Source organism: Equus asinus, chromosome 8 (genome assembly GCF_041296235.1).
Source record: "Equus asinus isolate D_3611 breed Donkey chromosome 8, EquAss-T2T_v2, whole genome shotgun sequence".
In the NCBI taxonomy this organism is placed as follows: Eukaryota; Metazoa; Chordata; class Mammalia; order Perissodactyla; family Equidae; genus Equus; species Equus asinus.
Window position 1 is genome coordinate 44,826,675 of NC_091797.1, and position 24,223 is coordinate 44,850,897.

Sequence of the window (24,223 nt, forward strand, 5' to 3'; positions counted from 1 at the left end):
TTTTTTTTAAAAACTGTTTTGCTGGCTAAAACTTTTTAATAAACTTCTTTTGCATACACATATACGTATTGTATATGCAACGTAAACAAGAATAAATATAACAAAAATCTGCTTTTATTATACTTACAATCGGTCCTTTAGGAAATGTGGATAAGCAAAAAGAAGTAAAAATACTTTAAAAAGTAAAAGTTTTTTCTTAATCCCCGAAATTACCAATTTATATTCAACTTTTTTCTTCTTGCATTTCCTATATTCACTCATTTTTAAGAGATTTTGAAGTGTTGACACTTTTCTTTATAAACTCATACGTAGACAAACGTTCATGGCCCGGGTTGGGAATTCAGTAAACGCACAATTTTGATTGTGTGAGGAACGCCGGTACTCAAACGCTCCGTGGCCCCTAGGAAAAATTCTAAGCAAATGTGAGCTCCGTTCGCCTTTTCGCCTGGCGGAGAAATTTTATCTCAGACTCAAGGAACACACGCCTTATTTGGGGGTCCAAGACAGAAATCATTCCAACGAAGCCCACATGACACATTGCAAATCAGTTTCCAAAAGCTTGTCAGATAACAGACATACTGTGGGCCCCATGGTGTAATGGTTAGCACTCTGGACTTTGAATCCAGCGATCCGAGTTCAAATCTCGGTGGGACCTGCTAGTATTTTAGCGTCAACTCTCTTCTCTTAAATCATCCTCGTACTCCTAGGAGACTAGAGACACCTGAGCACTTTCTCACCTGAGCACCCTATCCCAGTCAGCAATGAGACACTGTCTTGTCTTGCAGAACAGCAAACCATACGCCTTCTTCTGAAATTCCTCTATTGTCCTCTCCTGCCCCTTCTCCTTCGTTGGACCACGGAGTCCTCCCAGATCTTCATAAATTAGATTATCTCCTGGATGCTCAAGTATTCTTGTTTAACATCCTGGACCTCAGTTCTGGGTTCGAGTTCCATCAGTTTGTAACGCGAACTGCGTCTTGAGAAGTTCGTAGTGCTTGCGAGCCTCGGTAGTGATGTTTGTCTTGGAGACTTTACTGTTTGAGCAGATTTTCTATCAATATTTTTAAAATTAAAATTAAAGTCCACAAAATACTGAGCAGAATGACAAACTGTGCAATGAATATTCATAAATATTCCAGCAACCACACGTGCCGGCCCCATGGTGTAATGGTTAGCACTCTGGACTTTGAATCCAGCGATCCGAGTTCAAATCTCGGTGGGACCTCTTCAGTTTTGGTGACATGTTTCCCGCGCCTGTTGTATGCTGGTCTATAGATATAACCTTCCCACTGGGGCTTTCTTCTCCAGAGGAAAATTGTGTAATTACTTAATCTCTTCTAGGCCTTCTGAAAAGTATCCTATTTATAACACCTTTGTGTCCTTGTAGGACATACAGTCTTTCTCTTGGCATCTACTCTTGCCTGGGTTCCCCAAATCAGACAGATCCTCTTGTTATTTGTGTGCTCAGTCGGTCTTAAAGATTAATTTGTCAGAGGCCCCTCCTGCAAATCTTTTCTTCTCTAATGCCCCCTCAAAATGTATTGGCCTGATGCAAGAATATATGTGAGAACTTCAGTAGAAAGTTCCTCATGTAAGGACCCCATGGTTAGCACCCTGTACTCTGAATACAGCAAATCGAATTAAAAACTCTAGGACTCAGCAACATCTCTGTGATTTTTCCTCTGTGGTTCTCCTAAATCATTAGCTCACCTTAGGGTGTACACATCTATCTGGCTGCAAGCCCTGCCAATTACTTCCAAATCAACAATCAAATCAACATAGAGCCACTGGCAAAGAGAAAATTGTCTTTGACTACCTGCCTGTGGAATTTGAGCCCTACTCCCCCTTACACTTGATGTGCCTTTTTGCCTAGAGTTCCTCAGATCCTGGTAAGTTAGAATCTTGGCCCCAGTGATCAACAGTTTAGGTTTTACAGTCCCCAACTCAGGTCCTTCCTTTCCTAGAGCCTGCTTAAAGTGTTCCATGGGCTTCTAAACAGGAGCACTGTCCTGAAAAAGTTCCTACTGCACAGTAGTGCAGTTGTCACATACAGCTTAGAGGCTCCATTGTCTGTTCTCATTAGAGGCTCCACTCAAACTCCTTAAGCTAATGTGTTGCCTACACTAATTGGAAGATAAACTAATCTGTTAGGAGAACACATCAGTCTTTCAGTAGAGACCTAACTTCGAGGGCCTCATGAAGTAATGGTTAGCACCTGGACTTCAAATCTCGGCGGACCTGTCTCAGTTTTGGGGAGCTTGCCCTGGTGTTTTCCCAAACCAGGAGTACAACCTTGTGTGTGTAGACACTGCCTTAGACTTGCACTTCCTCTCCCCCATCCACATCCAGCTCCTTGCTTTTTCCTCTGACTACTGAAAATTGCCCTCTCCCCATCATACTCATGTCTTTTTGCTTTGCCTGGTGCCTGAAGTCAGGTAGATCCCCATAAGTTAATTACGTGCTCAGGTGATTAAGAGCTCATACGTCAGAGGCACCATCTATGACTCTTCTCTGGAGCTCACGCAAATTCTCTGTAGGCTAACACTGAACACACACCTGAAAATGTCCAGACTGTAGGGTGAGAGCCAAGCCATCATAGTTATCAGAGAGCTTCCGTTGTCTCCATACAGGACGCTCTCTCTTAATGTTCCTAGACTGAATCTATACCCAAACATTTTAAAGATAAACTGACCAGATGCAATAGTATACAAGTCTTCCTTTAAGGTTTGTTGTACAAAGGTCCCGATGTGATGGTTAACATTCTGGACTCTGAATGCAGCAATCCCAGCTGTCAGTAGGGCCCTAAATTCCTTCTGTTGACTCTCTCCGTAGTTTGAAAACATATCCTCCAGTGCTCTCAGTGAAAGCAAAAGAACTCCCCCATGAACTCCTCTGGCCCCCGGCATCCAGGAGCTGGCGTGACTCTATACATAAGCCTGAGTGTGGTCAGGAACCGGCCTGGCACTCACTGCTAGGCCATGGGATTCTTTCGATGCACGTAAACAATCTCACAGAACAGGAGCATCAGACAAGGTCATTCTCTGATGCTGATGAAATGAGACAGAAACAAACAAAAACAAACAGCAACAAAACATTTCATAATCTTGGCTAAGAACAGACAATAGGAAAAGATCACTGTGTAAACCACAAAAATACCAAACATCTTCTACTAAGTAGCATGAGGGACCACTAGTTTTACAGCTTCAGTTTCATTCTATTCTTACTTTCTAAATAAAATTAAAATATCCAATTGCAGAATTATTCCCTCACTTCCTGAAAGCAAAACCCCAACTAATTCAACTACAGGAGACTTCCTGGTGATCTTTGGCTAGAGGGTATTGAAATAGGTAATAATAAAATATGACAATACTAACATCATTTTGACCACATTTCCCTGGGTAAAACAAACAAAACCACTCAGATAACCCTAAAACTATTTAAGATAAAGTCCAAAATCTTTAGTCTGACAATCAGAACCAATAACAATTTGACCTTTTAACCTATCACTCCCATCTCTTCACTAATCACTTACTTGGGCTTCCTAGACTGGAGATGACTATTTCTAAGAGGCGTTAATGTCGCATTTGGCAGACATCCTTCTGAGAACCCTGCCGAGGAGTATCCAGTAATAATAAATACAGCATAACTAGTTTAACGATGGTCTTAATATACATGGTTTAATAGAAATGACAGAATTCAATTTTATTTATAAAACAAAAGCAGTCACTAACTCCATTCTTCCCTGTGAGATTTTCCCATTTTCCCTTAGAAAGTGTATTTAGTCGTTTTTATTCAAGTCCACATCCTCGCTCCGTCCGACCCCCCCATCAACAACCCTCCCCCCACCCGCCCCACGTAGTCTCTTCTTTATCTTTTCTTCCTTTTTCATAGCAAGAGGACCATTTATAGAGAGCAAAGACATCGTTTTCATAAGATAAAACAATAGAAATTGCAACAGAACTACGTTGAGTAAAGAAATACAATATTTATCCAGGGAGCCACACGTAGGCGACGAGGTGGCCGAGTGGTTAAGGCGATGGACTGCTAATCCATTGTGCTCTGCACGCGTGGGTTCGAATCCCATCCTCGTCGTACAGTTCCCCACTGTACTGTGGGAGTGAGGTTTTAGCGCTTTGTGAATAAGACACTTCTCAGGTAATTGCTGTTAAGGGATGCCGGGGAGGAAAAAAAAGAACTGACGTGACAAATAACTTTCATTATCAATAACCTCCTACTTATTTATCCCGTTTTATAGAGTATTGGAAGGTTAGAGATTTACGTTACACGAAGTTTATGAGAGAGTTAAGAATCAAGCTGTATTCCCTCCGCCCAGGTAGAGGTGCGCCAACCGCTTCTCCAGTTTCTCCACGGCTGTCAAAAACTCAGATTCCCGATCCTCTGACTTTCGTTATGCTTGTTAACCCCCTGCCTAAACAGCCTTCGACCTCCCTCCTGCCTGCTGTTCAGTGTTGCAAATTACACGCAACGGGGACATTTTGTCAAAATGCCCATGTTTCCTCTGCACCCTCGACACAGTTAAATCAGTGTCTCTGACAGTGGGGTCCAGTCGCCGGTGGGGTTGGAGGTGTCACATTGGGATGCATCTCTTGCGTCGAGGACCACTGGCCATGCTCTTCACTCATCCGCCCCTCTCCTGCCCGGCCCCCCCCCCCCCCCCCCCCCCGCCCCCAACATACACACAGACTCCTCAGTCTTGGTTCCCCTGTCTCGGCAATTTTTGTCGAATATTCTTTGCCTTTTAAATTCCAGGCACATTTCTAGGTCCAAGGTTCTCTCTTAACACCTTATCACTTCTTACCCTCCCAACCTCTCCGTCAAACTCGAGCTTTATCTGACCACTGGTCCCCGCCTCCCGAAGCAGAAACTGTCCACATGTTCTGTTTTTGCTCATGTGGTTCCTTCCGCCAGGAAAGTCTCTGCTCACTTCTGGCAAAATCCTTTTCCCATGAATCTGCAAACGAAAGCATCCTGCTCCTCTTCATATCTTAGTTGAATTAATTCAAATCAAAGATCTTTTCCAAGCGCTCCAGCCTCTCTCTCTCCCTCCTTTGATCATCTTTTGCCACTTACATTTTAATTTTAGCACATAATCCCGTAAAATCTCCCGTCAACTGTTTTCACCTTAAACCACAGCGAGGACAGGGATACACAGTGTAGAATAACAAAATTTGAAGGGACTCCTTTTACTATCTGTCTCTATTTTATGGATGAGGACACTGAAGTAGAGACCACATAAACTAATTGTTAAACAACAACAACAAAAAATCATGTAACCAATATTTCCTTATTATGGTTCATGGGAACAAAATTCTTTTAGATCAAGTGGTCAAGGCAGTGAGGTCTCTCCAACATATTCAAACCCTGTGACTGGGATGGTGAATTTTGATACCTAGAAAATTCTTCTGAAGTATACTTGTCTTAAGCTGGTGGATCTCCCAAAACCTCATGAGACTGAAACCTAAGAAGCATCAATTTTGCTAACAATATATGGCTCATATGGTATATATGGTTCAAAGATGGTTTGCAAACTTTAATCCATTTAATAGTGGAAACAAAAACTTGGGAGCTGATGATCCAGATTGGAGGCCAAAGAGGAGTCTTCAGGAATTGGGTGTTATGCTTTACATATTTTGCTTTTTCACCAACCAACAATCAGAGATAATTGATGTTCTGGATGCCTGAGCATCTTACCCTCCTGCCCATCCTTTCTCACTTTACCTTCTTTGAGAATGAGGTTCAAGGGGTACTACCCTCTTATATCCTTGTCTCCCCAACTTTGCACATTCAACAGATATTTATAAAGTAAACACTTAAAGATGTATTGTGTATGTGTGTGTGTGTGTGTGTGTGTCTGTGTGTGGTGGTGGTAGGGAAAAGAATTAAAACTTTGTGCAGGCAGAATATACCCAGGGTATTGGTCACTCCTTTTAATACACATCAAATTAAGTGTGTCAATCTCTTGTCTTGTTCTAAAGAAGGGAGGGAGAGCTGGGACACTTTCCCCTCTGCCCCTCACCTCTTTGAAACCCAAGGGGTCTGTTTCCTCTTAACTACTAAAGAGGGAAGGAAGGAAGAATACATTAAATAGGAAAGACCTAAGCACCTTAGTTCTTTCTTTACAATATATCCAGAATCAAATAATTTCTGACCACTTCCACTGCTGCCACTGCAGTCCAGGCCACCATGAATCAGCGTCCTGGCTCCTCTCCCTGCTTCCTCTCACCTTGCTCTGCTACAATCTATCCTCAAACCAACAGCCCCAAGATTCTGCTGAAAGCTAAGTCAGACGATGTCACTCATCTGCTCCAAACCTTTGACCCTCTCCTGTTTCACTCAGTGTAAACGCAAAATTTAACTCATGGCCCCAAAGACATGATCTGCTTCACGATGGTCTCTTGCCCTTATGTTCTTTTACACTCTCTCTTGCTCAATCTCTCCCAGCTACCCTGGCTTTTTTTTTTTTTTTTTTGCTGAGAAAGATTCACTCTGAGCTAACATTTGTTGCCAATCTTCCTCTTTTTTTTTTTTTTTTAATGTTAGCAGCCACGACAGCGTGGCCACTGACCGATGAGTGGTGTGGATCTGTGCCCAGGAAGCAAACCTGGGCTGCCAAAGCAGAGAATGCCAAACTTTAACCACTAGGCCATCGGGGCTGGCCCCACCCTGGCTTCCCTGATGTTTTTTGCACACTGCAAGCACAGTCCTACCTCTAGGCCTTCACACTTATTCTTCCCTCTTCCTGGAACTCTTCTTAGATATTTACTTGGTTCACATCCTTACTTCCTTTGATCAAATATCACTTCTACTGGTACTTCCTTGACCACTGCTCCCTATCCCCTTCCCTTGCTTGACTTTTTCCACAGCACCCACTACCTTTTTTTTAATCAACTTTTTATTGAACACCTACTATGTACCAGGCATTTTTTTCAGGTGCTTAAGATACACCATTGAAACAAAAGAGAAACATATCAATTATATTATTAGTGTCTATATTATTAATAGATAATATGCAAATAAGCCATTTTTTTTAAAGATTGGCACCTGAGCTGGCAACTGTTGCCAATTTTATTTTTTTTTCTGCTTTTTCTCCCCAAATCCCCCCAGTACATAGTTGTATATTTTACTTGTGGGTTCTTCTAGTTGTAAGCCATTTCTAATAACGGAAATTAGTATAATTACTTTCACATTTGTCTGCTAATAAGTAGTAGACCACACTCCTAGAGGCATTGTAAATCAGAAATCCTTGTTGGAAGATCATTGGCAATTCATATCAAAAGCTTTAAAGACATATATGTTCTTTAACTCAGAAATTCCACTGCTCTGATTTTATCCCAAGAAAATAGGACATATGCAGATATTTACCTGCTATAGGAATATACACACAGAGCTCTTTATAAGAATGAGTAGCAGTAACAGCAGAAGTGTATAATCAGTAAGGGATTGGTCACACATAGTATATTACTCCTAAATAATAGAAGACTACAGACCATTAAAATTATATTATATAAGCACATCACAATGGAAAAGATTGATAAAGTTGCTAAATAAACATTAAAAACTATCACTTGGCCAAAAGCATCCCATATCTAAACAAAAATATAGCATGTTAAAATACAGCAAACTGGAAAAAATTGTTATCTGTATGATATGCAAAGATTGTCTTCAACTTTTTAACCCATCTCCCCTTAACCTGGCTGAGTGATGGACAAAGGGGAGATGTCATGTAAATGTTAACCTCCTCTGTCTTTATGATGTTTAGTACTTCAAAATTCAAGATTGGTGGGGATCTCCTACCAAAAACCAGGAGGGACACACTGTAGTTGCAGAAAGTTAGATTTGTTGTCTTGTTGCAATGAGGGAGATAAAACACCATGGTGAATTATTAAGTGACTCAGCAATTCAATGATTAGGTATCTTAATGACCTTTATGTAGAAGGTGAGAGGATCAAAGCAGAACTATAGCTATAATTGGTAAAAAAAAAAAAAAAGAAAAAAAGAAAGAAAGAAAGAAAGAAAAAAGCAGCAGTCACTTATATTACCGAGGAAAGAGGGGATGTTTGATTATTTTTGTTCTTTGGACAATGTTCTTCTTTTTTATCAGTGCTCAGACATGATTATGGACTATTTTTGTTTTTATTTTGCTTCATAATGCTGACAAAGTGGCCTTGTCTGTCGGCATTCTTTGAAATTATTTATGCTCAACAGGACATGACTAGGCCTTAGTTGTGAGTGCCAGGCCGGCTTCTAGCAACACCGAGGCCTAGCTGTTAATGTCAGACCAGTTCCTGGCTGTCAGGGGCTGCTTTCCTCTTCAAAATGCATGTAATTTATACATTTGATAACTTATTTTTAATATGAAATACAATAAGGTTTAATATTAATATGAAAGGATTAATGATTTCTAAAATTCATAAATCTGCATTGACTCTTCTTATGATTAAATTATTGGCCTCAATTCTTCATTCCTTCCTGTACCAAACCCTATGCCTAATAACTTCTCAGTTCCTCCTTAAGAGATGGACTCTCCTTCCAGGCCGCTTGTCATTGGGTTGGAGCATGAGAAAGATTTTGGCCACTGTGACATTAGCAGACATGAGTCAAGCAGGGCTTTTAAATATACCCTCATGGTTGGGCTGGCCCTCATGCATCCTTGCCATCTTCACGGGAGGAATTTTCCTCTGGGTAGCTGGTGTCCTTTCACTCATAGTCCCAGGATGAACATACTTCAAACTAGCAGAGCTCCTGCAGCGAGGAGCTGAGGAGCCAAGCGGAGCTGTCCCCACAGCTCAAAGTACAGCCTTAGCTAAGCTTAGCTCAGATCAATCACCTTCCGATGCCTGAGTAATAAATGCTTGTTGTTATATGCTTTTAAGTATCTGTGGGGTTTTTTGTTATGGAGCAATAGGTGATTGAAACACATAGTTTTTTCTCCTTCCAGGTCATAATAAAAGTCCTTACATTTTTGAACCTCTCTCCTCTAATATATAATTTACTTACATATTATAAAATCTACTCGTTTTTCTTCTGTTCTCTGTGTTGCTCCCTTCCCCTCCTCCTACCCCCCAAATCTCTTAAGGACACAGATTTTTGTGTACTTTGTTCACTGTGATCCTAGAATCTTAGATCTTACATCCTAGAATCCTAGAGCTTAGACTAGTGGCCGGGGATGGAGATCGGAACCTGGTAGGTGCTCCATAAACATTTAAATGTATGAATCTGCTCTTTTGCTGTCCAGCAGGGCCCAACTCCCAGTGTTTGTAATCCACACCCAGGAATCTTTCTTCTTTATTTCTGTTCTTGTAGTCACTCTTTTCATCCATCTCTAAAGAGTGTTTGGTTATCTTTTTTTGAATCCCCTTCTCAAAGCAGAAAGGCTTACACTTCTACAGGAGGGTGCATATGTTTTTATTCTCTGGATTTTGGGACAGGCCCCTAGGTTTCAATGACTATTTAAGGTTCAGGATGTGTGCAGATGGCCCTTTTCCAATTTTCTTCTCTTTGGCACTTTCCAGTCTGGAAAGGCTGTCTTTGCCTTTTGGTATCCCCTTGCTGTTAATGCAGGAAAAAGGAGAAGGAAAAAGAAGACAGAGGGAAAGAATTTGTGTCAGGAAGATTTTTATCTTCTTGGATCACAATTTACACTTCCATTAAATGCCTGGGGAGGGTGTGCGCCTCCAAAGAAAGTCTGGGTCATCCTCTGGTCCAGAGGATTAAATGCTCGCCAGGGAGAGAGGAGGAAGATTTCGCACATTCTTGGGAAACCGGAAAAATGCTAGCAACATAAGTATTTCTTAATTGTATCTTTGTTCGCTTTAAAAGATTGCTCTTCTTTTGAGCTTATATCCTTTCTCTGGTTCATAAAAGGATATTTAGCGTAAATGGTATGTTTTACAAGGAAGAAAGCAGGGAGTGGTTTTATACAAATTAAGATTTTGAAACTTTTTTGGTTTGAGAAATCTCAACGTCTGGGAATCAACCTTCAAGCCTCAACTTTTGTGTACAATTTGGATTCTACAGATGACTAGAGGGAACCAGAGTCACATGGGCGACTAAGAAAGAGCCTGGGGAAAGGAAGAGGCAATTATTACCTTAATATTCATTGTTCTGACCTAACAAAAGCAGTCATGCACCCCATGTGATTTGAACCAATATTCAGACCTGGAATCAAACACCATATATTTCACCATGAAGTTAACAATTGGAAATTACTGTTTCTTCATCTTAAATTATTATTAAATTCAGTTTATTTAGGCATGCATGAAAATGTGTTTTTATATATTTTGCACAGCTATCTCCTCTGTCTTCCTGTTTGCATACACACTCTGTGAACAGTTGGGCTCTTTAATGAGCTTAATATTTGTGTTCTGTAATTTAGGTTTGAAAATGAGTTGTTTTCATCCTTTTGACAGCAACAAAACCAAAGGAAAGAGGAAGTTAAGATGGATAGTGAGGGGAGGAGAATACACATTCAGTAACATAGACTCCCGCAGCAGCTAGAACTTCGAAGGACACAGACTCAGACTAGAAGAGAAATGTGAAGGGACTGTAGCCCAGGGCGAAGCCAGTGGGAAGGGGGAGCAACAGGTTCCCCACTGTGCTAGTCACTGGGGCCTGGCGTTCGTCTGAGATTCAGCAGTTCCAGAGAGCTCGGTTTACAGACCCGAATTCCCTTTTTCAAGAAGCTCGGGACAAGCCGAGCCTGTAAAAATGAAAATGGGGCGCTCAAAATCCAAATTTGGGGAGAACTTGAGAGCCTCCAAATTATTGGAAAACCTTTCAGGTTTTGACTTTCAGCCCCTCTTCACCCCTGACATTGGTTCTCCCAAGGCTTTTGAGAATGACCTCTTTAGAGTAGAGCGCGAAGAAAGAAAAGGGTTCTGAAGACATAAGTAACAGGTGATTCCCCTTCCCCCAGGAGAAATGGTAAGAAGTTTTCACAAGAGAGCATGAAAACGTAACCACGAAGGGATTCGAACCCTCAATCTTCTGATCCGAAGTCAGACGCCTTATCCATTAGGCCACGTGGTCCGCGGGAAGCCGACCTTGCTGTAACACTTAAAAAGTACAATGACCTTTCTGCCCCGTCCTGAGTCCTACGAGTCATGTAATGACAAAAAGGCCGCCGCGCCCGCGCCACCTGCGCTTTTCGTCATCGGAAAACGGAACCTCGAGATTACGCGGGTTATTTGGGGCCACGGAGTCGGCCCTTAGGAAGGGTAGGGACTGACAATGATTTCGGTCCTGCAGTATATAGGGACTCCGTGGAGAGAAAAGTCGTTCACTCAACGACTCCCGAGCAGAAAACCTGGAGTTTATGGCATCTAAAATATGGCAAAATATTGCATATTGTCTGCACGGACGGATATTTTTTAATAGGCTAACTCAGAGTTTCTTCCCTATTAATACTCACCACATTCACCATCTTCAGACCCGAGGTACTTGGGATGTCGGTCCGGACTGTCGTCACGGAAACTGCACCCAGGAAGGCAGTCTTCCTAAAGGCAGCGTCTGTACGAATATCTTTCTCTCCATCCTGCGTGGATATCTGCAGCCCCCCAGGCATAACAATTTCCCCCTTCCCAAGCTCTTCTAGTACTTTCTCTGATGGTTATAATATGACGTTTGAGCACTTTTGACAGTATGTCTCTAACGAAGAAAGGAATGCTTTTCTTGGTGTTTCTCAGGGGTTTAGAGAGCTCCAGGGCCATTACTATTATTTGAGGCTTCCACATCTTAAGAAACAAACACTACAGTAGGACTACAAAAATAGTGACTGTTCACAATTTTTAAATTTAACAGATGAGTCAACACAAAACATGTTGCATTAAAATCAGTCTATGGACGAGGTGTTTATAGAATTTATAATGTTCTGTAGAGTGGTGGCCTAATAACGTGATACAGATCTAAAGTTATATTTTGGATTGCTTCTTTCAGCCTTGTCAGTGAATCTGTGTGACCTCAGGCACCTTGTTTGAAGATAATGTCAGCAGTCCACACATGAGGCGTTTCCTTGATTTTCTTAAATCCTAGACTCACTGGGCGCGTTGGCCCTCCTGGCTCACTTATGAAAGGTCTTGGCTTTTCTTGACTAGTAAATTAGCAGCTTCTGGAGCACAGAATGAGGCCTTTTACATAGTCTTTCTTTCCCTGGTCACAGAATAACATCTGGCAAATAGTAGCAGCTTAATAAAAATGGGCTGAATTTCTCAAATACATTTTTTTTTTGAATTTTGCAATCATCTTTAATGTGGAGATTATTAGCAAAAAGATTCTTCTATCCTGCAAAAATCTGAATGTGGACTTTTTCTTCTCTCTCTTTCTCTCTTCCGGGAAGCAGGAAGACGGTGGCTAAAGCATCGTGGGTAGTGTTGGTGGAAGTGGTTAAATTCTGGATACGTTCTGAAAGATTTGCTGATTGAAGTGAGGATGTGAGAGAAACAGAGAAGTCATGTATATCTCCAAGATTTTTTGCTACACCAACAAAGTTTCCATTTACCGAGATGGGGACCACCACATGAGCAGCATTTTGGGGTGCAGTGTGAGTGTGAGTCAGGATCAGAAGTGCTGTTTGGACATGTTAAGTTTAAGTTGTGCATTAAACATGGAGTGGAGCTGACCAATATGGAGTGGTCAAATTAAGGTGATATATATATTTATATATACATGATGAATATATATATATATATAGTGAATATATATATTGAGGTGAAAAAAAGTATGTTCTAAACTCCCCATCTCCTCTCTCCCATCTTAGAAGAGAAATGACTTGCTGAAAAATAAACCAATCAAGCTCTGTCCACTCATTTGGTTCCTCCCTCCTCCTCAGGAAGCGCAGGAGGGAAGTGGAAGGAGGAGATGGCAGAGGAGATAGCCAAGACTGAAGCATCTGATTTGGCGGAGAAACCACCATCTTTGAGAAGATCATCGGCAAGGAAATCCAGCCAAAATCATTTTTGAGGATGACTGATGTCTCGTTTCCATGACATTTCCCCTCAAATACCAACATATTTTCTGGTGATACGCAAGTAAACGTGTATCCCAGATATCCGTAGCAGATGATGAGGAAAGCCGTGGACATTTAATGATTGTTGACAAGAAACGTGCTGCTGATCTGGGCCTGAGGAAGGGTTATGAAGAGCAGTGAATGAGGGTTCAGATGGGAGACAATCTGTCACATTCATCTCCATGTTCTTGGAGGCGGGCAGATGAATTGGCCTCCTGGTTTAGTAAGCTTTAGGGATAATTTTCTCTTTTCTAGGCAATGATCAAGTGGGCAAGTTTCAATATGTCAAATAGTACACTTATTTTTGCCTGTATATGGAGAGATTGAAGAAATAATGTTTTTAAAAAATACATTATAAAAGACATTTGTTGCATGGTTTACCGTGAAAACAAACAAAAACTAAAAAAGAATCAAGGACCAGACTACAAACTTGAAAACTCCAGAGACTTTTTTCTAATGAGAGAATTTGATCATATTACTCCTTTGATCAAAATTGGTCATGGTTTCCTACTGCCCATAGAAAAACAAAATCTAAACTTGTTTGTATCAAATACTCCCTTCCTTATGACCGGCCCTTTCCCTATCTCTTCTGCCACAACTCCAGCCTGTATTGTAAGACCTAAAATTTTAAGTGCTCCCTTGACATCTTTGAGCCTCACAAGGCCCCCAAAAGGCCTAACTGTGAGTTCACCTGCTCTCAGCGGATACTCCTTCCACCAGGCCAGCTCCTCTATCAGCCAGACCAGGTGCCTCCCGCTGGCTCCTCAACCTAATGGGTTTCATCTCACTGTTAGCCCCTGAAACTATCAAAATAAGACAATCACATTTTCTGAAGGGAACCAGGGGTCACCCCACCCTCTGGTTACTACAAAGCTTACCTCCCACTGTCCCTGCTGGTTCACTCTGCTTGGGAATCTAACCCCTGTGTGGCTCCACATGGCATGCAGTGTCCTCCTCTTCCAGGTAGCGGGTATATGTGACTAGTAACCTGCTACCAACCTCATTTGTCCAGTGTTGAGTGTCATGTGTTCGGCCATCTCATATTATTCAGGCAGAGGATCCCTTCTTCGCCAACAGGGTGAATAGGAGGTGATCAGGACACAGCCCCTTTTTTTCCTCTCCAAATCCCCCTTCTACCATCTCCGTCACCTCCATATTCTATCACATTGAATTTTCTGTAGTTCTCAAGAAATCCTTAACGATTATGCCTCCTTGTGTTTCTTCTGCCTAGAATCCTCTTCTTTTTGACTTCCTGGCAAACTCTTACTCATTCAAGTTTTGACTCAAAATCTACCACCTTTTCTGAATCAGGCCACTGCCAGGGCAAAAAGTTAACGGAGGAAATCGATTTCCCTCAGTTTTCACGTATCTCTCTAGCCATGGTGATGACCCTTCGTCATACTCTGAGAATTAAAATACTAGAATGTTCACGTAGTTGCTGGGTAATGATGATGTTCTCTACCTGAAGTAGAGGGTCATTATGAACCAGGTGGTCACATATTTAAAGTAAACATGAAAATTCATGTTAAGTACCTGGTGTCTGATTTAGAGTCCACTCCATGGTTGGTCACATGGTAGGTATGTAACCAGCTCCTTTTACAAACTTTGGGCTCCATTTCTCAAATGGACTTTGGAGGACAAGAAAGCCCTCTCTAGTCTTTCCTTGTGTATATCTTTTTCCTGCTGTGTCTGCACTTTTTCCTTTGCTGTGATAAATCTTAACCTTGAGAATATGTTGAATCAGGTGAGTTCTTTCAGTGAATCACCCAACTAGTGGGTGGCCATGGGGCCACCAGAAACAACCATCATTTCCACTTGTTCCCACTGCATTTAGTGTATAATCTTTTTTAAAGAAATATCTTATTGTGCTATGCGTACTTACATGTATTCTTGTTTAAAAGCATGTCTAGACTGTAGGCTACTTAACACCTTTTCTTAGCACCCAGCACAGGATCTGACATAAATCCCTTAATAGGAATCCATTCTGAAGGAAAGAAATATAAAACAGTCCACACATATACTTTAAAAAATAAGCACAGAGAATAGTTCTGTTACAGACTGTAAAGGAAGGTAGAGGATAGAGACACATTTACCAGTAGCGACTGCAGAAGCGGTTTTCTCAGGTCAGAGTTCAATCGTGGCCACCAAAACTGCACTCTGCCTTAAACTGTCACTTATTTACTCCAAAGATTAAGACTGGTAGTTGAAAGAATCTGTACCAGGATGGCCAAGAGGATATCTAGTCGATGGCCTTATCACATGGACACAACGACCTAACAAGTAGTGCTTTCTGAATTATGTAGAGAAGGAAATAAAACTCCATACCTCAGCTTCCATCCCTACCCTCACCCCTGCACTCAGCGTATTTCAGCATTTTCCTGGCTTCATGGCGCAATAAGAACTGTCATGATAACTGGTGGCAACGATAGCTCGGTCACTTTGGCAACCAGAAGAAATCTGGTTTACTATGAGAGGACATATTAGTTAGTGACAACTGAGTATCCATGAACGACATTCTTACCTGTAGAGGACGTAATTTCACCTTTATTTTCAGGAAATAATTTTAATTTCAGATTTTTTTCTTAAAGAAGGGCTCCATTTCATTTTGTTTCCTTATTGTGACACTAAGCTACAGAATTTCAACTGAAGAGGGAAAAAGTACACTATAGCAGAGGATGGTTTCGATCCATCGACCTCTGGGTTATGGGCCCAGCACGCTTCCGCTGCGCCACTCTGCTTCTCGCTGAAGCAGTACTTCTAAGAACATTGTTAACTGTACTCAGAGGCTATTTACTCACTAGCTTTTAGGAAGTCTGCGGAAGGTCGCCTATTTATTTCAATATTTTGGCTACCAAAAGTTGCCAGTTCTCTTTAGGATAATGTCGCTACCAGAAACAAGGAGAAAACAAAACTGGGAGTAGAGAAGTAAACATTAACACATTGTTACTGGGCGCAGAGGTGGGGGGTGGCTAGACAGTCAAACGAGAATCACAGGTTTTAATAAACAGGGAAGGAAAACAAACCAGGAAAGGAACCCGGGCTTCCGCGCGGCAGGCGAGAATTGTGCCACGGAATCACGAACCACGTATTCGCCTTCGGGAAGAAAACTCTTTTAGTCAGACTTCTTTCGGTTGGAGATAGAGACGGTGATGCCTCGCAATTTTTAAACTCCTCCGCAGGTGGCTTTCGCTTCGGAGGGGCTTTGCCGCAGGGAACAGAAATGCCAGAAACACTAAAGGGGGCAGCAAAGCAGCACTCTGCATTCCAACGAAGATTGCTGCAGTTCTGGGCATGTGGGACAAGGCTCTTGTGCAATCGTCCGAACGCATCCCAAGCAGTAAAAGATAACCAGCCAAAAATGTGAATTTCTTTAGTCTGACGCAGTTGTAAAAAAAGATCCGAAAATTCCCAATTGGGGACGCAGACCGTGCCGGAGACGCTTCCGCAGAGGGTCCCCTCGGCGGCCGGGTAACCGAGTGAGCAGTGACGTCATTCCAAAGTGGTCTGCGAGGGGCGGGGCCGGTAGGCCGAGCGGACGTTCCCGCCTGCGCGCCTTCAGTCTTCAATTAGGTCCGCAATCCGCACATATAAAGAAATTGCCCAGGTCTTTCTGTCGCTGTTTTGGAGTTGATCTGAGCGGCGTCATTATGTCTGGTCGTGGCAAAGGCGGAAAAGGACTGGGAAAAGGGGGTGCTAAGCGCCACCGGAAGGTCTTACGGGATAACATCCAGGGCATCACCAAGCCGGCCATCAGGCGTCTGGCCCGCCGTGGCGGCGTTAAGCGCATTTCTGGTCTTATCTACGAGGAGACCCGCGGTGTGCTGAAAGTGTTCCTGGAGAACGTCATCCGGGACGCGGTCACCTACACCGAGCACGCCAAGCGCAAGACCGTTACTGCCATGGATGTGGTTTACGCGCTCAAACGCCAGGGTCGCACTCTTTACGGCTTTGGTGGTTAAGTTGTCTGTGTTCTGCTAATTACTGCATCTAATCAAAGGCCCTTTTCAGGGCCGCCCACGTATTTCCATAAGAGAGCCTAGCATTTTTATTGGAACGTTTCGGTGTTGCTAGCTAGTAAGTGCGTAGCTTGGTTGCGTTTAAAACTCGTCCTGTTCTAAGACAGCTGTAGCTTTAAGATCACCTATTTGAAAACGGGGTATTTTATGGCATTAAGCTTACATACGTTGTTGCCTTAGTGTTTAAGTGTATAGATTTTCGGATTACTGTTTCTTTTGCCGGTGAATCTCGCGTAGCATTGTTCATCTGCTTCTCCAAGAAGCTGCTTGCTTAGTGCTCCAGTACTTAAGTCGTGTGTGCGTGGTTTTTGAGTTCTACGGAGAAGTCGGGTTTAACTGCCCGGAGATGGCGGGGCGATCCTGCCCTCCCCTGCCTGTGTTCCCCTGCGCAAAATGGCGGAGAGGGCGAAGAACAAAGAAAGCCCGCGCGCCGGCGGCGGCAAGGGGCGCCCCGGAACAAAGCGACTCTGTGGGCGGAAGGGCGCGTTGCCCTAGGAGGAGCGCGCGCTCCTGGACCCGGGCGGCCGCGCGCTGCTGTTTTTCCTTGGCGAATCAGCCTTTGTTGTAGAGGAAAACACATTTGGGGAAAAATTAAAATACACAAGTGGGGAGAGCTGGCAAGTGTTCAGCATAGAGGCTAATATATTTCTGACATCCTATTATGGAAACTTAGGATGTTACTTAATGATCAATGATATATAAATGTCACCTAAGTTTGTCAAGTGGACGTGATAGCGTTTTTTTTTTTAAAGTATACATAGAGGCATCAGGCTATTTCACCCCAAATTATTAGGTATGCACTATAAAAAAAGTTACATAATCAGACAACGAAAACAAAATTCCCTCATATCTGTCAGTTAGTTCACATTTAAAAAAATCCCTATTTTATGCCCCAAATATCTTAAGAGTTCAGATTTGCTCAGGGGAAGATGCCAGCACGCCTTTGGTTGCCTGAGGTCTCTTTAGGTACAACAGTTTTCTCCTCTTTCCTCAGCCCCACTTCTTGTTTTGGACATTCATTTGCTGGAGACCTAACCTTTAGAATGTCCTTCTGGTTTGGCTTGTTTCCTAAATGGGGTCATTTTACTTGACTTCTATACCCTGTATGTCCTACAAGGTAGAAGTTATTTCCATAGACGTGATTGAAATCATGTTAATTTTGTTGTCAAGGAACAGATTATAGATGCTATGTATAGGCTATTTGCACATCAGGGGCACATGAGGTCAGGCTTATCCAAATTCGAGATGATGGATTGATCACTGGTTTAGGGAGATTAATTCCATTGTAAAATCAGGTTTTCCCTCCCTGTGGTCAGCAGGTAATCTGTACGGTGATACTTTGACTTCGGGAAAATCAAGGGAGCCATTTTGAATCTCGTCTAAAAGATACGGACTCTAGTGCTTAAATAAGAAAAGAACCAGATGTTATCGGAGCTAAAGCACCAGTTTGAGGAGATAAAGTTATATGAGGATAATTTACCAAACAAACAGCACTGTTCTATGCTCTGAGAATTAGAGCATTGAATAACAGTGAACAAAACATTTCTGTATTTGTGGAGCTTATATTTTATTGGAGTGGGGATAAACAAACCAGGTAAAACAGATAGTGTGTCATGGTGCTAAGTGCCCTGCGGATCACTGAAGTAGGGAAAGACATCAAGTGTGGAGGAAGGAGGTGATGTTTGAAATGTTATGGTCAGGAAAGGCTTATGATAAAGTGATGGTTGGGGAAAAACGATTGAGAAAGGGAAGTTCCAAATAGAAGGAAGACCAAGAAGGAAAGCCTGGAGGCAACAAAGAGTTATGGTGGCAGAGGAGGGGTGAGGTTGTGTGGAGGAAAAGGAGATAAGGCCTGAGAGGCAAATGGAAGTGAGCACTTCCTGTGTGGACTTGTAAGCCAGTGTAATACTTTGACTTTACTCTGCCTGAGGTAGGAGCCTTTGCAGGGTTTTCGGCAGAGGCTGGACATGATCTGATTTATATTTTAAAATGATCAGATGTGCTGGTGGAGAATAGACTGTGATGGGGCCAGGGTAGGAGTGGGAACGCAGCTGAGTGATGACAGTGGCTTGGCCCAGTGTGTTAGTGTAGGAAGCTGTGAAAAGTGCCTTGATTCTGTATATATTTTGAAGTTAGGGTTTCTAGTTTTTTCCTGAGCTAGTGAATGTAGAGTATGAGAGAAAGAAAATTCTTGGATGATCTCAGTGATTTTAGCCCCAGCAACTGGGATAGAGATGCCAATTGCTAAAACTGGGAAAACTATGAGAGGAAGATGTTTTGGGAGAATCAGAGGTTTAGGATTGGCTGTGCGTCGTTTGAGATGTTTGTTATATACCTAAGAGGAATATATGAAATAGGCCGTTGGGTATATGAGTCTGCAGTTTAGGGAAGAAGTCTGGGCTGGAAATCTGATTGGGAGTTGTCATGGTATAACTACCATGAGACGAAAAAAGCCACAAGATCGGATGACATCTCTTAGGAAAGAGGGTTGATGATGAAGAGAAGCAGTTCAAGGACTGAGCCCTAAGTCAGAAAAATGAGTGTTTGCTCTGTATTCATGACATGTGAATTCATAACTTAGAATTTTACAAGTGCCTTCTTCTGTAATTCTCCCTCCCTCCTGTGATTCTCAGAACAAGCAGAATAAATATTATCCTAAGATAGGATAGGGGAAATAGGCAAGAAATCTGCTTTACTCCTACCCTCCTCTGATTAGCTGAGCTGAGTCAGAAACACTTTTTCCAATTTTGAAATGCAGGGATTTGAACAAATCAGTGGTTCCCAAATGCTCATCTATGGATAGTGTTAGTATGTGTCAAAGTTTTCTCCATTCTGTGTCAAAATGAGAACATTTCCTTAATATTAAATTTTAGTGTAGTAAATTTTCCTTAATATTAAAAATTAATTCAATTTCTTTGGTATAAAGGGCCAAATTTATTTAGCATAAAGATTTCTTATTTTAAAGTTACCACCCTTAATACCATCGAGGTGATAAGAGGATAATTCTTTCATGAAATAAGACTGATAATAGTCTTCTAAATTGTTGGCAACGCTACATCAGTCTTTGGGGGTGACCCTAGCTTTTCCTAGTCTGGGAATGATTGTAGACAATGATTTCTTGATTCTCTTTGAGTTTTAAAAGTGTAGCTACTTTTTTGAAGATGGCTCTTCATTCTGGCCAGATACTACAGGGAGGTTGGGCAAAGGGAGCAAGGGGCATGGGGAGAAAAAAGGGAAAAAAAAGTTAATAATCAGCTCTTATGTGAGTTCCCAGGGTTCCTTCCTTATAACCAACACATCTGACTATTAAATGAGGTACTCAGTTCTAGGGAGGCACCAGAAGGTCCCTGGAAAATACGCCACATATTACTCGAATTGGCAAGCAAAGGCAGGGAAGTCTGACAGGCACTAGGTTGTCCTCAAAACAGTTCAGGGGAAAGAGATGGTTCTAAAGAGGGGTGTAGACTGTTAAAAGGGATTTGCCAGACAAGGAACCCTAACTGGTGTCAAATGCTAGTAGGCTTTTTGGCCCACTGCCTTGTTCAAGGCCTCAGGACTCTGAGATTCCAATGTGGGCACCCAGGACACTTTCCTTATGTCACTTCAACCAGAGGCTGTAGCCACAGCTAATATTTTAGAGAATGTTCTCTGTGCAGGCACCATCTTGAGTGCTTTACTTGTCTTCTTTTATTGATCACCCCAGCAATGCTATGTGGTAGTAACTAATTACTATTCCCATTTTAGAGGTAAGGACATCCTCACAGAGGGTTTAAGTAATTTGCCCAAACTTAGCATTCAAACAGGCAGTCAGGACTGTGTCAAGTCCTGGGGGATTCCCCCTTAAACCGTGCATGCTTCTTTCTTTCATGAAAACATTGTCTTAAAATTTATATAAAATTAGCTTTGGAGAGCAAGAAATGAATGTCTTAATTATACATGGGGTTTAAGGAATTTTCTTCACAAGCCCCATTACAAAATTGAGTCACTTATTTCATGTTTACAGCAATCTCCTATGTAGGCATTTGTAGATTAAAGACGTAGCTAATAAGTAGAAAATGAAGTTTTTGAACTCAGGTTTACACTGCCAACACCCATGGTTTCCTCCACACACCACAGTGCCCAGAAAAGGTAAACTTGCTGCCAAGTGTTCCTTAGGTTCCAAGTCTCACTATATATATATATTTTAAAGGAAACTGGCTGATGGAAGGACTTTGTTGTGCCCTGAAGAACATGTGTATCTTCTGACCAGTTTTACTTTGATTCCAATGCTCTATTTTCCCTTTCACCCTATTTCCCCATTCCTGTGATTGCAGCTAGCCTCTCGCTTGCAAAAATCTAACAAATAGTGTGGAAAGAGTCCTTTGAATTAGACAGACAGGGATTCAGATCCCAGTTTTATTTATCTATGTGTGTAAGAGGCTAGTTACTTAACCTTAATTCCTCAGGTCATTCAGCTGTAAAATGGGAGATTCCATTTCACAGGTGATTGCAGGATAAAACCAGCAAGTTGCTAAGGAGGGGCACCCAAATGTTGATTTCTTGTAACCCTTCTCTCTTAAAATCCTAGGAAATAAAGAAGCAGCTGTGGACAACGTCATTCTAGGACACAAAGGAGAAAGTTTAGGAAGAGCTGGGAATTCTCAGGGCTGAAAAGTGAAAAGGCTGACAGATTGAGGCAGATTCCTATCTTTACCCAGCAGGAATCACAGGTGGTTGAAGTAACACTGGAGACTTTCACTTGCTTCCTCCTCCCTCATGTTATCTTGTTGCTTGTAGTGTCTCTTACACCCTTGTATATTAAGCTGGGTAGAAAATTCTAGTGGATGATAAAACAGAGTTCCTGACCTTGCCAAGAGGTAATAATGAGCTACGTGAAATAATCCATGAACGATGTTTCCTGTGAAATTAGTGGACTTGGAAGGACGCGCGTATGACAGACTGGCAGAGATGTGCTGTGGGTTAGAAACACAGGCTGCACAGGTGGTTTCTCTCAGTGGCATCTCCAGCCATTTGCAAGCTAACATAGCAAGCTCCAAAATGTTTCATTTTTTCAAGAATGCTGTATCTTCTCACTTTTGTTTAGACTTAGGGGCACTCAAAATTGTTTAAGACTCAGTATTTTCCCCTGGTTACTTCCGATCAAGGGAAATCAGGATGACAAAATGAAACCAAAACTGGAAAAAACACGCTCGTGGTGGAAACAGCTCTAGACGAAAGAGATCAAAACAGAACCCTAGGATACGTCTTCCTTTAGTAATTAAGCGTAGGAGCCAAATGGAACACACTGTAGTTAACTGAATACAGATTTACTACTAGGCGTTCCTTACAAATTGTAACAAAATAACGTGTCCCAAAATTTTAATAAATTCCTACTACACTGAGTGCTATAGCCATTTTCAACATGTTTGGAGAGTTACAGATCTTTGAGAGAATGTGGGTGGCTCTTAAAAGAGCCTTTTGAATCCTTGGCGCTGTTACAGATACCTTTACTTGGAGCTGGTGTACTTGGTGACGGCCTTGGTGCCCTCCGACACCGCGTGCTTGGCCAGCTCCCCGGGCAGCAGCAGGCGCACGGCCGTCTGGATCTCCCTGGAGGTGATGGTCGAGCGCTTGTTGTAATGCGCCAGGCGCGACGCCTCGCCTGCGATGCGCTCGAAGATGTCGTTGACGAACGAGTTCATGATGCCCATGGCCTTGGACGAGATGCCGGTGTCGGGGTGGACCTGCTTCAGCACCTTGTACACGTAGACAGAGTAACTTTCCTTGCGGCTGCGCTTGCGCTTCTTGCCATCTTTTTTCTGCGCCTTGGTCACCGCTTTCTTAGAACCCTTCTTCGGGACCGGAGCGGACTTCGCTGGTTCAGGCATGACAGAAACCTAACCAATACTTCTAAACTAATACGAACAAAATACCTAGCTAGTGAAAACCCCTAGTATTTGTTTGATGTATATGCAAATTAGGGATCGAAAAGTGAGGATTTCTGATTGGTTATTTTACTATCTTCACTTCTGATAGGCTCTTTTAACGCCAACTCTCATTGGCTCTTCCGGTAGCTCCAGCTTAGCTAATTTGACCCTTCAACTCTACGCGCTCTATGTAAATTAGAAGGGGCGTTGTTTTAGACCTTCCTTTTGATTGGCTGGAATGTGTGTTCGGTCACTCGCATAGGCTGTTTTACCAAACCGGGGCAGCGTATAATAGTCTAGCTTCTTGCGCTTTGTGAGCTACAATTTTTGCGGTTCTTTTTCTGTTCTGCGTGCTTCAGTATGTCTGGACGCGGAAAACAGGGAGGTAAGGCTCGTGCCAAGGCCAAGACCCGCTCTTCTCGGGCCGGGCTGCAGTTCCCCGTGGGCCGAGTGCACCGCCTGCTCCGCAAGGGCAACTACTCCGAACGGGTGGGGGCCGGTGCTCCCGTTTACCTGGCGGCGGTGCTGGAGTACCTGACGGCCGAGATCCTGGAGCTGGCGGGCAACGCGGCCCGCGACAACAAAAAGACGCGCATCATCCCCCGCCACCTGCAGCTGGCCATTCGCAACGACGAGGAGCTCAACAAGCTGCTGGGGAAAGTGACCATCGCGCAGGGCGGTGTGCTGCCCAACATCCAGGCCGTGCTGCTGCCCAAGAAGACCGAGAGTCACCATAAGGCCAAGGGGAAGTGAATCAACTGATAATACCAATTTGTGCAGTTACCACCACTTATTTCACCCAAAGGCTCTTTTCAGAGCCATCCATGTTTTCACATAAAGGCTTGTAACTGCGTGGTTTTGAGCGATGCTCTTATGTTTTGTTGTGGTTACTATCTGCCCATAACCATGACACCTCATTCACGGCAAGTTAATAGCTATCGTGGTTATTTGTGGCACTATGATGCTTCAGTGTGGTTTAGGGAAACGGAAGTTTTACGAGAAAATGCTTAATGTTATAAATAAAGGTTTTATTATAGTTGGAAGGAAGAAAGTTAGAAGAACGTTCATAAAATCTTTAGATAGACTAAGTTCGTCAGTGTTCAGTAAGTAAAGTATTTCTTCAGAGAAAAGGGAAAACCAAACAAGGAACTATTCAACTTTCAAGTGAAACTAGTATTTTACTCTGCGGCCAAGAGGCGGGTCGGGGTGGTAGCATGGAAAGTCACTTAAGACTCACTGAACAGCAAAACGATAGAACTGGTAACAAATCGAAAACC

General features: G+C 42.6%; 3 protein-coding genes, 5 non-coding genes and 1 pseudogene across 8 annotated transcripts; 6 read left to right on the forward strand and 3 right to left on the reverse strand.

Moving 5' to 3' along the window:
- The first annotated feature begins 583 nt into the window (after positions 1–583).
- TRNAQ-UUG (transfer RNA glutamine (anticodon UUG)) lies at positions 584–655 on the forward strand. Its single transcript has one exon. It is a non-coding gene; the product is annotated as a tRNA-Gln (tRNA).
- A 498-nt stretch (positions 656–1,153) lies between these two features.
- Positions 1,154–1,225, forward strand: TRNAQ-UUG (transfer RNA glutamine (anticodon UUG)). The gene has a single exon. It is a non-coding gene; the product is annotated as a tRNA-Gln (tRNA).
- A 2,785-nt stretch (positions 1,226–4,010) lies between these two features.
- Positions 4,011–4,092, forward strand: TRNAS-GCU (transfer RNA serine (anticodon GCU)). Its single transcript has one exon. It is a non-coding gene; the product is annotated as a tRNA-Ser (tRNA).
- Positions 4,093–8,000: 3,908 nt separating this feature from the next.
- On the forward strand, positions 8,001–13,307 carry LOC139045874 (adenosine 5'-monophosphoramidase HINT1 pseudogene; annotated as a pseudogene).
- TRNAR-UCG (transfer RNA arginine (anticodon UCG)) lies at positions 10,977–11,049 on the reverse strand. Its single transcript has one exon. It is a non-coding gene; the product is annotated as a tRNA-Arg (tRNA).
- A 2,383-nt stretch (positions 13,308–15,690) lies between the features above and the next one.
- Positions 15,691–15,762, reverse strand: TRNAM-CAU (transfer RNA methionine (anticodon CAU)). Its single transcript has one exon. It is a non-coding gene; the product is annotated as a tRNA-Met (tRNA).
- Positions 15,763–15,905: 143 nt separating this feature from the next.
- Positions 15,906–17,041, forward strand: LOC139045875 (histone H4). Its single transcript, XM_070515497.1, has one exon. The coding sequence runs from the start codon at positions 16,672–16,674 to the stop codon at positions 16,981–16,983; it is 312 nt and encodes a 103-aa protein (XP_070371598.1). The 5' UTR covers positions 15,906–16,671; the 3' UTR covers positions 16,984–17,041.
- A 3,128-nt stretch (positions 17,042–20,169) lies between these two features.
- On the reverse strand, positions 20,170–23,056 carry LOC106837811 (histone H2B type 1-C/E/F/G/I-like). Its single transcript, XM_070515499.1, has one exon. The coding sequence runs from the start codon at positions 22,905–22,907 to the stop codon at positions 22,527–22,529; it is 381 nt and encodes a 126-aa protein (XP_070371600.1). The 5' UTR covers positions 22,908–23,056; the 3' UTR covers positions 20,170–22,526.
- Positions 23,057–23,196: 140 nt separating this feature from the next.
- LOC106837809 (histone H2A type 1-D) lies at positions 23,197–23,966 on the forward strand. The gene has a single exon (XM_014851539.3). It carries the CDS (start codon positions 23,307–23,309, stop codon positions 23,697–23,699), a length of 393 nt encoding a protein of 130 aa, XP_014707025.1. The 5' UTR covers positions 23,197–23,306; the 3' UTR covers positions 23,700–23,966.
- Positions 23,967–24,223: the final 257 nt, after the last annotated feature.